General features: G+C 42.9%; 2 protein-coding genes across 2 annotated transcripts; both read left to right on the forward strand.

The window, feature by feature from the left end:
- The first annotated feature begins 3,321 nt into the window (after nt 1-3,321).
- On the forward strand, nt 3,322-4,266 carry LOC125176945 (olfactory receptor 4D6). The gene has a single exon (XM_047878885.1). It carries the CDS (start codon nt 3,322-3,324, stop codon nt 4,264-4,266), a length of 945 nt encoding a protein of 314 aa, XP_047734841.1.
- Nucleotides 4,267-11,556: 7,290 nt separating this feature from the next.
- On the forward strand, nt 11,557-12,492 carry LOC125176949 (olfactory receptor 4D11-like). Its single transcript, XM_047878900.1, has one exon. It carries the CDS (start codon nt 11,557-11,559, stop codon nt 12,490-12,492), a length of 936 nt encoding a protein of 311 aa, XP_047734856.1.
- Nucleotides 12,493-12,793: the final 301 nt, after the last annotated feature.

Genomic DNA, 12,793 nt, shown 5'->3' on the forward strand with positions numbered 1-12,793 from the left:
GGGCAACTGGGTGGCTCAATCTTGGTTAAGTGTCAAAATCTTGGTTTTGACAGGGGTCATAATCTTGCAGTGGGTGAGTTCGAGCCTCGCACTGACAATGCAGAGCTTGCTTGGGATTCTCTCTCCCTCTCTGTCTGCCCCTCCCCTGCTCATGCTCTTGAAAGAAAGAAAGAAAGAAAGAAAGAAAGAAAGAAAGATGGAGTAGGAAATTAAGCCACATATGTTTTTTTTAAATAATGTTTATTTATTTCTGAAAGAGAGAAAAAGAGGGAGAGAGAGAAAGAGAACAAGTAGGGGAGAGACAGACACAGAATCCAAAGCAGGCTCCTGTCTCTGAGCTGACAGCACAGAGCCCAATGCGGGGCTTGAACTTGTGAACTATGAGCTCATGACCTGAGCCAAAGCCAGACGCCCAACTGACTGAACCACCCAGGTGCCCCAAACCACATATATGTTTTTGAGTATATGATAGTCAAAGGAGGGGGAAATGGCCCAATACTTAGTCTTCATCATCTAAGAGGAAGAATCTCACTGGTTTCCCAGGGAGCTCTCCCTTACCCTTGGATCAAGGACAAATGTTTCCCTGGTTTCCCCTGCAGTCTCAAATCCGGGACACTGAGTAGATCCTGGCCTTAATATAATCCTAAAGTGGGCTCTTCTTTGTAGCCCACTTTGTATTTCTTGTTACAGGCAATAACATAATCCCAAATGCAGAATACCGTTCAAAAAGCATTCTGCTGTTTGTTAGGTGGCAGTAAAAAACAGAGTGCCAGTTCTAGGCAATGTGTTGTTCCTGGATGCTGTCATACTTAGTATTCCTATTGGATCATACTAAAAGAAACTTTAAAGAAAAAATTCACTTTTCAACAGTAATTAAATGGTTCTAATAGTAAGAATACAAGGAATCTAGGAAAATCAACAGAGAAGTTTATTTAAGAGGATTTGTATAGGCCCCAAACATTCAGGTTAAAACATAAAAATCACCCAAGTATAACAGAATTGGGAAAGAAACATCAAGAAATATGTTGTTTGCAGAAATATGTTGTTTGATGTTTATTATACTTTTATTTCAAGGAAAGTGCTTGGTTCTTTTTTCATCTAGTGTATTCTCTTCTTTCTTAGCCTATTTCCTTCAGATATAATTTCATTGCAGCAAATACCTAGACTATCTATTTTCTATTGTTGAACCATATTTCAGTCATCCCAACTACTTGAATTTTTAAATTTTATGTGGGATATGAAAGTCCTTGGACATACAAATATTCCTATTGAAAAGAATTTTGTCCTTAGATGGTCAAATATCTGATTTGACAAAAAAATCAAATAAATCTATTGTGCTATCATACAGAAATAGTAGAAAATCCCTGAAATTGGAGTCATCAACCCTGGTTAAAAGTCTCTATCTTTCTATGAGTTTGACTATTTTAGAATCCACATGTAAGTGAGATCATGCAGTATTTGTCTTTTTGTGTCTGGCTTATTTCACTTAGCATAACATGCTCTACTCACAGAAACAGAGAATAGAAAGATGGTAATGGGGGAGGGGGAGGAGGAGGTAGGGAAGATGGGACTTAAAAATACTTTATTGTATACTTGAAATGTGTTAACAGGGGTAGATCTTACATGTTTTCATGACAACAAAAAACAAAAAAGAATATTTAAAAAAAATTCTCCATCTTTTACCAAGTCAGACTGATTCTCAAAAAATAAGCAATCTTCTCTGCTCACCCCTGAAGTGAGGAGTTTTGGGTTAAGTCACCTCTGCAGCTTTAATGATCAGTTTGTTGGTGATACCTGCATGTGCTCTGAACAATGATTGCAGTTCTTCGCGCTATCAAGAGCCCCTGGACCTGGTGAGGTCCAAGTGTCTCCGAGTGCAGGGGGATAGTACTTAAGAGGGCCTGATTCTTCTTTTCCTTTAAAGGAGGAGGTGAGGGGGGCGCCTGGGTGACTCAGTCGGTTAAGTGTCCGACTTCGGCTCAGGTCATGATCTCGCTGTCCGTGAGTTCGAGCTCCGTGTCGTGCCCAGTGCTGACAACTCAGAGCCTGGAGCCTGTTTCGGATTCTGTCTCCCTCTCTCTCTGACCCTCCCCCGTTCATGCTCTGTCTCTCTCTGTCTCAAAAATAAATAAACGCTAAAAAAAATTAATTAAAAAAAATTAAGGAGGAGGTGAGGATTAAGTTGTCAGGCCATTTAATTAACTGCTTAAGCCTTATCTCCCCACTGTAATTCTGATAAGCCAAAGTAAGTGCCAGAATCTCTGATCTGGCAGAATGTTTCAGCGGGAACCTCTGCAGTCTATTAAACAAAAATTATTCACTGGATACTATTTATTTATTTATTTATTTATTTATTTATTTATTTATTTATTTTTTACTGGATACTATTTAAAATGGCAAGACAGATTTTATTCAAGACTATTGCAACAGGGGTCAAAACTATTACAATAAAGGAGAGAAATTAAGCTCAACTCCAAATACAACAAGGACAGTGGGGATTTATAGCCCAGGAGCAGAGCAAGTGGGTCAGTAGGTGGAAAATTACTAAAAGGACACATCAAAGACAAAGGGATTCTTACTAAACTGGCTTAACAGGACTCTTGCAAAGACAAGCCAAAGACTTAGTTACAAGGAGTTATATATCAAAGATCAGGGATGAGACATTTGATCAGATACCAAAGGTAGGGTCTTCTTGCTAAACTGATTTAGCAGGATTCTCAGCAAGGAAAGAATAGAAGGCCAAGGTCAAGGTGCCCAATTAACATTGGCCTTTGTCAAGTCAGAAAAACTACTTGCATCTGAATCCTTGACTTGCCACTCACTAACTTTGCAATTGTGCAAATGTGGGCAAGTCATTAACTGCTCTAAACTTCAGCTTCCCTTATATAACATGGAGATGATCATCACCACTCTCTAGACCCCACACAAACATCATAAGAATAAAAATCAAGATATTTCAGGTGAAAGACTTTGGTAAAGAGTAAAGTTCTGCATACATACTCTTGCAGGACAGAAGGCAAGACATAGTCAAATGGCCATAGTCCTGCCATCTCCCTCTTTCAGAAGGAAGGCATCAGAGTGTGATGGCTCTTGCTGTCTGCTCAGGGTATTTCCAATAGGAAAGAAGAATCATCAGGATAAAGAATTTCCAAGCCATAAGAGGGGAGACCCTAGCCCAGTTTTTCTGAGTAGTCATGATCTGGATGCTCGAGATAGCCTTAAGACAATATAGGATAAATGATGCTGTCCCTTCACGACACCATACTCCTAACCCTAATGTACCTTCTCCCAAGATAGACATGGAGGAGGGTGGTCCCAACCATGGGCCAGAGCAACCACACCAATGTGAAGGAATTTGTCTTCCTAGAACTCACTCACTTCCAGGAGCTGGAATGTTTCTTGTTTGTGGCTTTCCTTGCTGTATATGTAACCACCGTGCTGGGCAATGCCCTCATTGTGCTGACCATCACCTGTGAGTCCCACCTTCACACTCCCATGTACTTTCTGCTGCGGAACAAATCGGTCCTGGACATTGTTTTTTCATCTGTCACTGTTCCCAAGTTCCTGGTGGATCTGTTATCAGAGAGGAAAACCATCTCCTACAATGGCTGCATGGCACAGATCTTCTTCTTCCATTTTGCTGGTGGGGCAGATATTTTCTTCCTCTCCGTGATGGCCTATGACAGATACCTTGCAATCGCCAAACCCCTGCATTATGTGACCATTATGAAGAGAGAGGTGTGGGTGGGCTTGGTGGTGGCTTCCTGGGTAGGCGGTGGTTTGCACTCAATTGTCCAGATAATTCTGATGCTTCCACTCTCCTTCTGTGGCCCCAACATCCTGGATGCCTTCTACTGTGATGTGCCCCAGGTAGTTAAGCTGGCTTGCACCGATACCTTTGCTCTGGAACTTCTCATGATCTCTAACAATGGGTTGGTGACCCTGCTATGGTTCCTCTTGCTCCTGGGATCCTACACCGTTATTCTGGTGATGCTGAGATCTCACTCTGGGGCAGGACGGAACAAGGCCCTGTCCACCTGCACCTCCCATATCCTCGTGGTGACTCTGCACTTTGTGCCTTGTGTCTACATCTACTGCCGGCCCTTCACTACACTGCCCATGGACACAGCTGTGTCCATCAACAACACAGTCATTACGCCCATGCTGAACCCCATGATTTATACCCTGAGGAACCAGGAGATGAAGTCTGCCATGAAAAGACTACACAGAAGGCTTGGACCTTCTGAGAGCAGTAAGCTGGGGTGAGAACTCACACTGAGACCGGAAATCTATGCTCTGCTTTCCTCAAACTGCCGTCCTGGGGCAACAGACTGCTAGCTCGTTTGCCAGTCATTTCTGAATATCCTCATAGCCACTCAACTCTCTTCCAGGAAGGATGAGATGAGGCTGAACATGAGCTATTGGGCTTGTGACCTTGGGAGAAGTAGGGGATATAAGGTGAAAATCGATAACCTGATGCTATTTTGGTATAACCTGTGATTCTCGATGCTAACATATTTTCCTTACTTTTACCACCTGAAATATGGAAATGACACTGTCTGTTCACAGGGTTGCCATGAGAATGAAGAATAATAAATGCTAAGAGGATGGTCATTAGCACTGCTCATGGCGTTAATCAGGCACAGAATCCAGGTTCCCTATTGTCTAGCCCTCTAATCCTAAATATGCATATATGGAAATTATGGACGTGTTTATTTCATGCGTGCTCTCTCTGGTGGCTCTGTATTTCCAGTTAATTACTAAAATCATTCCTTGATTTAATATTTTGAGTACAGAATCTTCAATATATTTTACCTACTAGTGAAAAGAGAAGAAATATTTTAAGTCATGTTTAGTCAGATATATACATGGACAAATCTACGCTTGGACCAAGAATCTCCTGTTCTCAGGTCCGTTCTACTAATTTGCCCACTGAAATTAAACTTAAAAGTGCTTGTATGGTTTGGGAATATATCTGCACAAAAGCCACAATGGTTATTTATTTATTTATTTATTTATTATGTTTGTTTTTGAGAGAAAGAGAGAGAGAGAATGCACAGGCAGGGCTGGGGCAGAGAGAGAGGGTACAGAGGATCCAAAGAAGACTCTGTGAGATAAGCAGAGAGCCTGAGGTGAGGTTTAAACTCATGAACGGCAAGATCATGACCTGAACCAAAGTCGGACACTCAACCTATTGAGCCACCCAGGTGCCCCGGTAATTTAATTTATGTTAACCTAAACTTTCTTTTTCCCTCTCTTCTCTCCCCATCTCACCTTCAGAGATTTTATAGCTGGAGCAACACTACGGGTTTTGTCTATGTATGCACGGCAAGCAAGACAAGTCGCTTAGAACAGCAACAACAAAAATACCTAAGAAACACCTTTTCACACATTCAGGACCTGTTTTGTGTCCCAGGAGAGGAAAGAAATATATCGCATGCAGGGTCACTTAGGAACAGCCATTGGGTCTGTGTTGTGCTCCACCTCTCTCCTAAGAAAAGGATTCCCAGGAAATAAATATGTAGGAAGACAATAAATGTCCCTTCATCCCCTATGCTCACCTCAAATGCCACCCTTCAGCCTACAGGAGTCATTCAAAAATTGGACAATTAGTAAAGAAACTCAGGAAATTACAACCTACAGGACAATTTTTTGCAAATTGTTATAATGCATTAATATTTGGCTAAAAAGGTCCTGGTAGGTGGTATATACCTGTGATCTTCTCTGAGTCCTACAAAACAGAGATAGTAGGCCAAGACTTTTAATCATATGGCAGCACTTCTCAAATTTTTCCAAATCATTATGTCCCAAGGAAGTTTATTAGATATTTTCCTTTTTTTAAGTTTATTTATTTATTTTGAGAGAGAGAGAGTACAAGCAGGGGAGGGCCAGGGAGAGAGGGAGAGAGAGAAACCCAAGCAGGCTCCATGCTGTCAGCACAGAGCCCAGTGCAGGGCTCAATCTCATGATCGTGAGATCATGACCTGAGCAGAAATCAAGAGTCAGACAATTAACCACCTAAGCCACCCAGGTGTCCCAGATATTTTTCCTAATTGTTCTCCCACGAGAAAATTTAATACCAAAGATAGACTGTGTATCTTTTAATGTACTGAGGCTCTTTGAAGGCCACACATCATTGTAATATCTAAGATTTTTGTCGTCCTTAAAAACCAATTTTTGTCCCCTTCGGCATGCTGCTCACATTGAGAATGAATGATCATATGGGATTAGATGTTTCTATTAATATGTTTCCCTAAAACCCAGAGAATCAGAACAGATAGATTTATGTCTTCTGGGGTTTTACAAGAATGTAGAAAGCAAAGAAACATGGGCATCTGTATATGTGCGTGTGTGTGTGTGTGTGTGTGTGTGTGTGTGTGTGTGGACTTGTATGCAATAATGACTTGGAAACTTTAATAATTCCCGCTGGAACTCCAAAATGATCAAAGAGGGTCCGTTCTCCTTCCACACTCACATCCAGTAAATTCCCTTCGCTAATTCTCATGTTAGGCTTGGGCCTGAGGGACCAGTATACACAGCAGGGACACTTTGGGACAGGCAGAAGAGCCAAGATGACATGATCCCTGAGTCTGCCCTTTCCAATGTGAAGGTGGAAGAGAAGACCTTGAAGTCTAATGTAACCAATCGTGAGAAGGACTTGACGTTCTAACACGAAGGTTCCCTGGCATCATACACACTGGCACCCCACTGGGTCTCAGATGGCGTGAATTCCTGGTTGGATACCAAAGGTTTAGGTAAGGACATGGAACAGTCAGTGTGAGACACTGTGGGTTATGCATGAACAAGATGAGCATGAAAAATGTGCCCGGTGTACCAGACACTATAAAAAAGGATCAAAACTTTAGTGAGAGAAAATGGAAGTGGATGTTAAATGCTGGGAAAGAAGAGATATCTTTCTAGGGAGAAAGGGCCCCCGACACGGGGTCAGCAGCTTGTATTTGGTGAAACAACTGAGATGCATTTGGAGAGATTTTGTTGCAGCTTAGGGTCTGTCCATGGGGATCGCAGAGTGTTTTTACACAAGATGGGTACTTCCTTAAAAAAACAAACAAAAAACAAACAAAAAAAGACTTTAAAATGCCCCAAATTCCCTAAAAAGCTGTAGAGGTTTCAAAGGCAGTTCCATATCCACACACGGCCCATGACTCACTGGGTCTCTTTGGCCTTTGATCCAGAGCCAGCTTTATTCCCAAACCTGATGACCTAGCACATGAACGCTCCAGTCCACTTGGGTAACCCACACAAGTTCACTGAAACACAAACAAGCAAGTGATTTCAAAGAGAAACTGTTGTTCTGTTGAATAACATTTTATATTCTGCAAAGTCTTCTTAAATAACTCTTCAGGGAAAACAGGGATGATCCTGTTTTCAGGGGGAAAGGAAAGGAATCAAGTTAACTGAATGCCTACAATGTGCCGGGTACTTTACAGACATGAACGTAGTTGCTCCTTATGCTACCCAATGAAGTAAGTATTATGCTTCCAAGTTTACAGAGGAGGAAAGTAGAGGACTTGCTCCAAGCAACAAAGAAGCAAGAGGCAGAATTCCAGCCCAGGTATGCCCTACTCCAAAGCCCTTAATATTGTTCCACACCAATAACACTGTTTTACAACTGAGGATCTGAGGCACAGAGAGGAGTGACTTTTTCAAGGTCACAAAGCTATTTTATAGCCTGGAAAATGCATCTCTCTCTGGCATCCCTGAGGTCAAGTCAAGGACATTAACAAAAGAATTTCTTAGCCTGTGTTTGTCAAGATCTTTCTCACTCACCCAACACTCCAGTGCCAATGCTTATAAGGCATGATGTGCACTTGTCAACTACATTTGTTCATTAATCTAAAAAGCATTTAGTGGCACCTAATATATGCTCCAGACTAGGTAAAGCTTTGATGATCTCAGGATGAATGGAACCCTGAGCAGGCAGGATGAACTTGAGGGGTAATGGGGAAATTATATTGAACAAAGGAGAGACAGATTTGTAAGAAATTAGATGGAATAATCTGTTACAAGCGCCAGAAGAGAAGTCAATGCAGGGAATTATGAGTCACAAAGGGGTGTCAAGAAAGTTTTCACAGAAAAGGAGACTCTGAACCTGAGTATTGAAAGATCAGTGTTTGTGAAGGTGGAAAAATAGGAGATTCTGGAAGTGGGGGTTGGGGAAGGCACGATGGATAGAGGGAACAATGGGAACACAGATCCAAAGGCATGAGCCAGCAATAATTTGCATAACATTTAAACACCCTGAGGGGCACCTCGGTGGCTCAGTCCCGGTTAAGTGTTTGACTCTTGATTTTGGCTCAGGCCTCCCAGTTCATGATTTCGAGCCCCATGGTGGGCTCCACACTGACTGTGGAGCCTGCCTGGGATTCTCTCTCTCTCCCTGCACCTCTCTCAAAATAAACAGAATAAACTTTAAACAATTTAAACACCCGAAACAGAGAATCAAAGGAAACAAGACACCAGATATCAAGAGGAGTTTAATCTTTATTGTGTAGGCAATAGGGAACCATTGAAGATTTTCAAACAAAGGACTATGTATGGTGCCATTTGTGACTTATAATTACATTTCTGGAAAAGACAGACAGGATGAATTAGACAAAACTACACTGAAGGAAAGGACACCAGTTAGGAAACTTGCAGCCATCTAAGGAGAAATGGCAAGGGGTTAACTGAAGACCAAGAAAAGGGGGCAAATTGAGACAGGTGAGGAAAGTAAAATCCTCAGAACTTTTACACAGTGCCCAGGTTCCTTGCAATGTGAGTGGCTCAGTATAAGCCTTCTGGATAAAACGTGCTACCCACCAGTACCTGCTGCAGAGATGACTGTGCCCACAGAGACAGAATAAACAGGACACAAGGCAAGTAGTGATATTCTCCAGAGCAAATGAGATGCAATGTGTGTTTGGGGTTTATTCAGCCACATGATTTCTCAAGGCTCTCAGAACTTGTTTCTACGCAGACCAAGAGCAATGCTTCCCAGGTGGGCATGATCTGGGGACCACCTAGATGTTCGTGCCAGATGGCTCAGACAGATGTGTAGGCTGAGGAGGGCTTTTTTCCTCTAACTCTGAGTTAATTTTGTCACCACTGCCACCATCGTGAAACTTCTCAGAAATTATCAAAATGGCATGGGTGGAATATGTATTTTGCTGAGAGCCAAAGTCTGGCTTCACTGCTAGCTTTCTCTACATCCTTCTGTGTGTCTCTTAAGCCTCCCTGGAACTTTTTTTTTTTTTTCAAATTTGACACTCAAGCAATAAAAGGTTGCTTGCTCCTGAATCCCAAGGGCTAAATAGAATGAATTGGAAATCCTCTAAATTGGATTTGCCACTCCCTTCCCAAACAGGATGCTTTAGTAAGAGAACATATGGCCTCCGCAGAGGGGGCACTACCATTGTTCCCTTGGCTGTCGATCAATACTCCATCCAGCGGTGGAAAGCCTAAGCTTATCAGAAACTGCTCTGGGTTGTATAGGAAGGGCTCACCTGTATTGCCTACAACCCTGTGGTAATCTTGCACTTCATGCCCTCTATGTATGCATGCCTGGACCGTGCTGTCGTCTTTGTGAGCAGAACCATCTCGAGTATCATCCTGGTCCTCTTCTTTGTGTTAAACCCTAATGTCTGCATATCTATGAAATGAAATATTTTAAAAAATAAATAAATGAAAAGAAGACTTGTCATTTCTGAAATATAATAGAAGGGCAATGGTCTACAATTCCTTGGTCATGGAAAGAGGAAATGGAGGGGCTGATGAGACCCACCATTGAAAGGACCAGAAAATTGTGTAAAGAGTCCCTTATGCAAATTATTCTTGGATTTATATAGCCTGAAGCTGGCAGGCAGCACGGAAGAGTAGAAAGATCCTAGAACCAAGAGACACAAGAGACTTTTCCTGTGCCGCTGATTTTCTATATGACCGTGAAAAATTGGCTTAATGCTTATTGAGTTCAGTTTCAGTATTAATTGACATGGGAATGCTAACACTTTTCCCCCTAACTTCAGAGCGATATTAGAAATATTGATTGTAGGGGTGCCTGGGTGGCTGAGTCGGTTAAGCGTCCTACTTCGGCTCAGGTCATGATCTTGCAGTTCATGAGTTCAAGTCCCTGTCGGCCTCTGTGCTGATAGCACAGAGCCTGGTGCCTGCTTCAGATTCTGCGTCTCCCTCTCTCTCTGCCCCTCCCCCTCTCGCACTCTGTCTCTCTCTCTCTCTCAAAAATAAACTTTGAGGGGCGCCTGGGCAGCTCAGTCGGTTAAGCGTCCGACTTCGGCTCAGATCATGATCTCGAGGTTTATGAGTTCAAGCCCCGCGTCGGGCTCTGTGCTGACAGTTCAGAGCCTGGAGCCTGCTTCGGATTCTGTGTCTCGCTCTCTCTCTGCCCCTCCCCTGCTCATTCTCTGTGTCTCTCTGTCTCAAAAATAAATAAAACATTTAAAAATTTTTTAAAAATAAGTAAAAAATAAACTTTGAAAAAAATTGATTGTTATTAGGTGTGCAGTAGCTTATAAAATTATAACATGCTGTTCTAATCAATCCCTATTATGTTGTCACTGAAAGGCCTATGAGTGTTGGTTTATTCCAATGGCTCTTAAGGAAACAAAGTGCAATGAGAATAAAATCAGAGATGCTCCGGTTCATGGAGCACCTTCCATGAAGCCTTCCTCAGTTCTCTTCCTCAGCAACCTCTAGGGGTGGATTTTAACAGATGTCAAAGGCCCCAACGAGTACAGTAGGGAAACGAATGATCCAGCCCACACCACATTTTAGACTAATGAGGGAGCTGAAGCAAGGAGAAGTGAGTGACTTCCCCAGATGACACAACAAGTTCATGAAGAATAAGATAATATGATTAAAAATAAGAGCGTGAGCAATCTTGAAAAAGAAAACCAAAGCAGGAGTCCTCACAACCCCACACTTCAAGCTGTATTACAAAGTTTCCACAGATGAGATAAACCTTTGCTTGATTTTTTTTTTATGTTGATTTATTTTTAAGAGACAGAGACAGAGCATGAGGGGGGTGTGGCAGAGAGGGAGGGAGACCCAGAATCTGAAACCGGATCCAGGCTCTGAGCTGTCAGCACAGAGCCCAACCGGTGCTCAAACCCAGGAACTGTGAGATCCTGACCTGAGCCGATGTCGCATGCTTAACTGACTGAGCCATCCAGGAGCCCTATTTCCTTTTTTTTTTTTTTTTTTTAATGTTTATTTACTTTTGAGAGAGAGAGAGAGAGAGAGAGAGCACAAGAGGGGAGGAGCAGAGAGAAAGGGAGACAGAATCCTATGCTTAACCAACTGAAACATCCAGATGCCCCTTTTTTCTTTTTTTTTTTTAATGTTTATTTATTTTTGAGAGACACAAAGAGGGAGAGAGAGAGAAAGAGAACAAGAGGGGGAGGGGCAGAGAGAGAGGGAGACACAGAATCCTATGCTTAACCAACTAAGCCACCCAGGCGCCCCAAACTTTGCTTGATTTCAATGCCTCAGTAATATTATTCTCTCTTTCAAAGCTGTACAGGGAGGAAGAAATATCCAATGGCCCTGAGAAATTATACCAAGGTGTCTGAATTTATTTTTTGTGGACTTACCCAGTCTCAAGAGCTGAGCTTGCTCTTATTTTTCTTTTTATCTGTAGTTTATGTAACAACTGTGTTAGCAAATGTTGCCATCATGGTCACTGTGACCTGCGAGTCCCGCCTTCACACGCCCATGTACTTCCTGCTCCGCAATCTCTCCGTCTTGGACATCTGCTTCTCCTCCATCACTGCTCCCAAGGTCCTCGTAGACCTCCTGTCAAGGACGAAGACCATCTCCTTCAATGGTTGCATCACTCAGATCTTCTTCTTCCACCTCCTCGGGGGGGCAGACATTTTTTCTCTCTCTGTCATGGCCTTCGATCGCTACATGGCCATCTCCAAGCCCCTGCACTACGTGACCATCATGAGCAGGGGGCGATGCACTGCCCTCATCGTGGCCTCCTGGGTGGGGGGCTTTGTCCACTCCATCGTGCAGATTTCCCTGTTGCTGCCCCTCCCTTTCTGTGGACCCAATGTTGTTGATGGCTTCTACTGTGACGTCCCCCAGGTCCTCAAACTCGCCTGCACCAACACCTTTGCTCTTGAGGTCTTAATGATTTCCAACAATGGTCTAGTCACTACTTTGTGGTTTGTTATTCTCCTTGTGTCCTACACAGTCATCTTGATGATGCTGAGATCTCACGCAGGGGAGGGAAGGAGGAAAGCCATCTCCACCTGCACCGCCCACATCACTGTGGTGACCCTGCACTTTGTGCCCTGCATCTACGTCTACGCCCGGCCCTTCACCGCCCTTCCCATGGACAGAGCTGTCTCCATCACCTTCACGGTCATCATCCCGGTCCTGAACCCCATGATCTACACCCTCAGGAACCAGGAGATGAAGTCAGCCATGAAGAGATTGAAGGGAAGACTTATGTTTTCTGAAAGGGGATAATCTCATTATAGATTGTTGATCAAGATACAAGCATATAATTGAAATATATTCTTAAAATATTAGATGTTACATATTGGGGCTCAGCAATGCATAGACAATTAACTATAGCAGGATGGCACAGACACAAAGGATCAGCGACTTGAAACACTGGTGTTGAGAAGGAACACCAAGTTAAACAGGAAGAACATAGTCCTTGAAGAGCAACTGACAGCAGGGAGGGTACAAATGTGAAATATAATAGAAGGTCTTGGGTGTCCCGGCAACAGGATGAAGGATAGCACTGTGATGTCCAGACATGCAG

Source organism: Prionailurus viverrinus, chromosome D1 (assembly GCF_022837055.1).
Source record: "Prionailurus viverrinus isolate Anna chromosome D1, UM_Priviv_1.0, whole genome shotgun sequence".
Classification (NCBI taxonomy): Eukaryota; Metazoa; Chordata; class Mammalia; order Carnivora; family Felidae; genus Prionailurus; species Prionailurus viverrinus.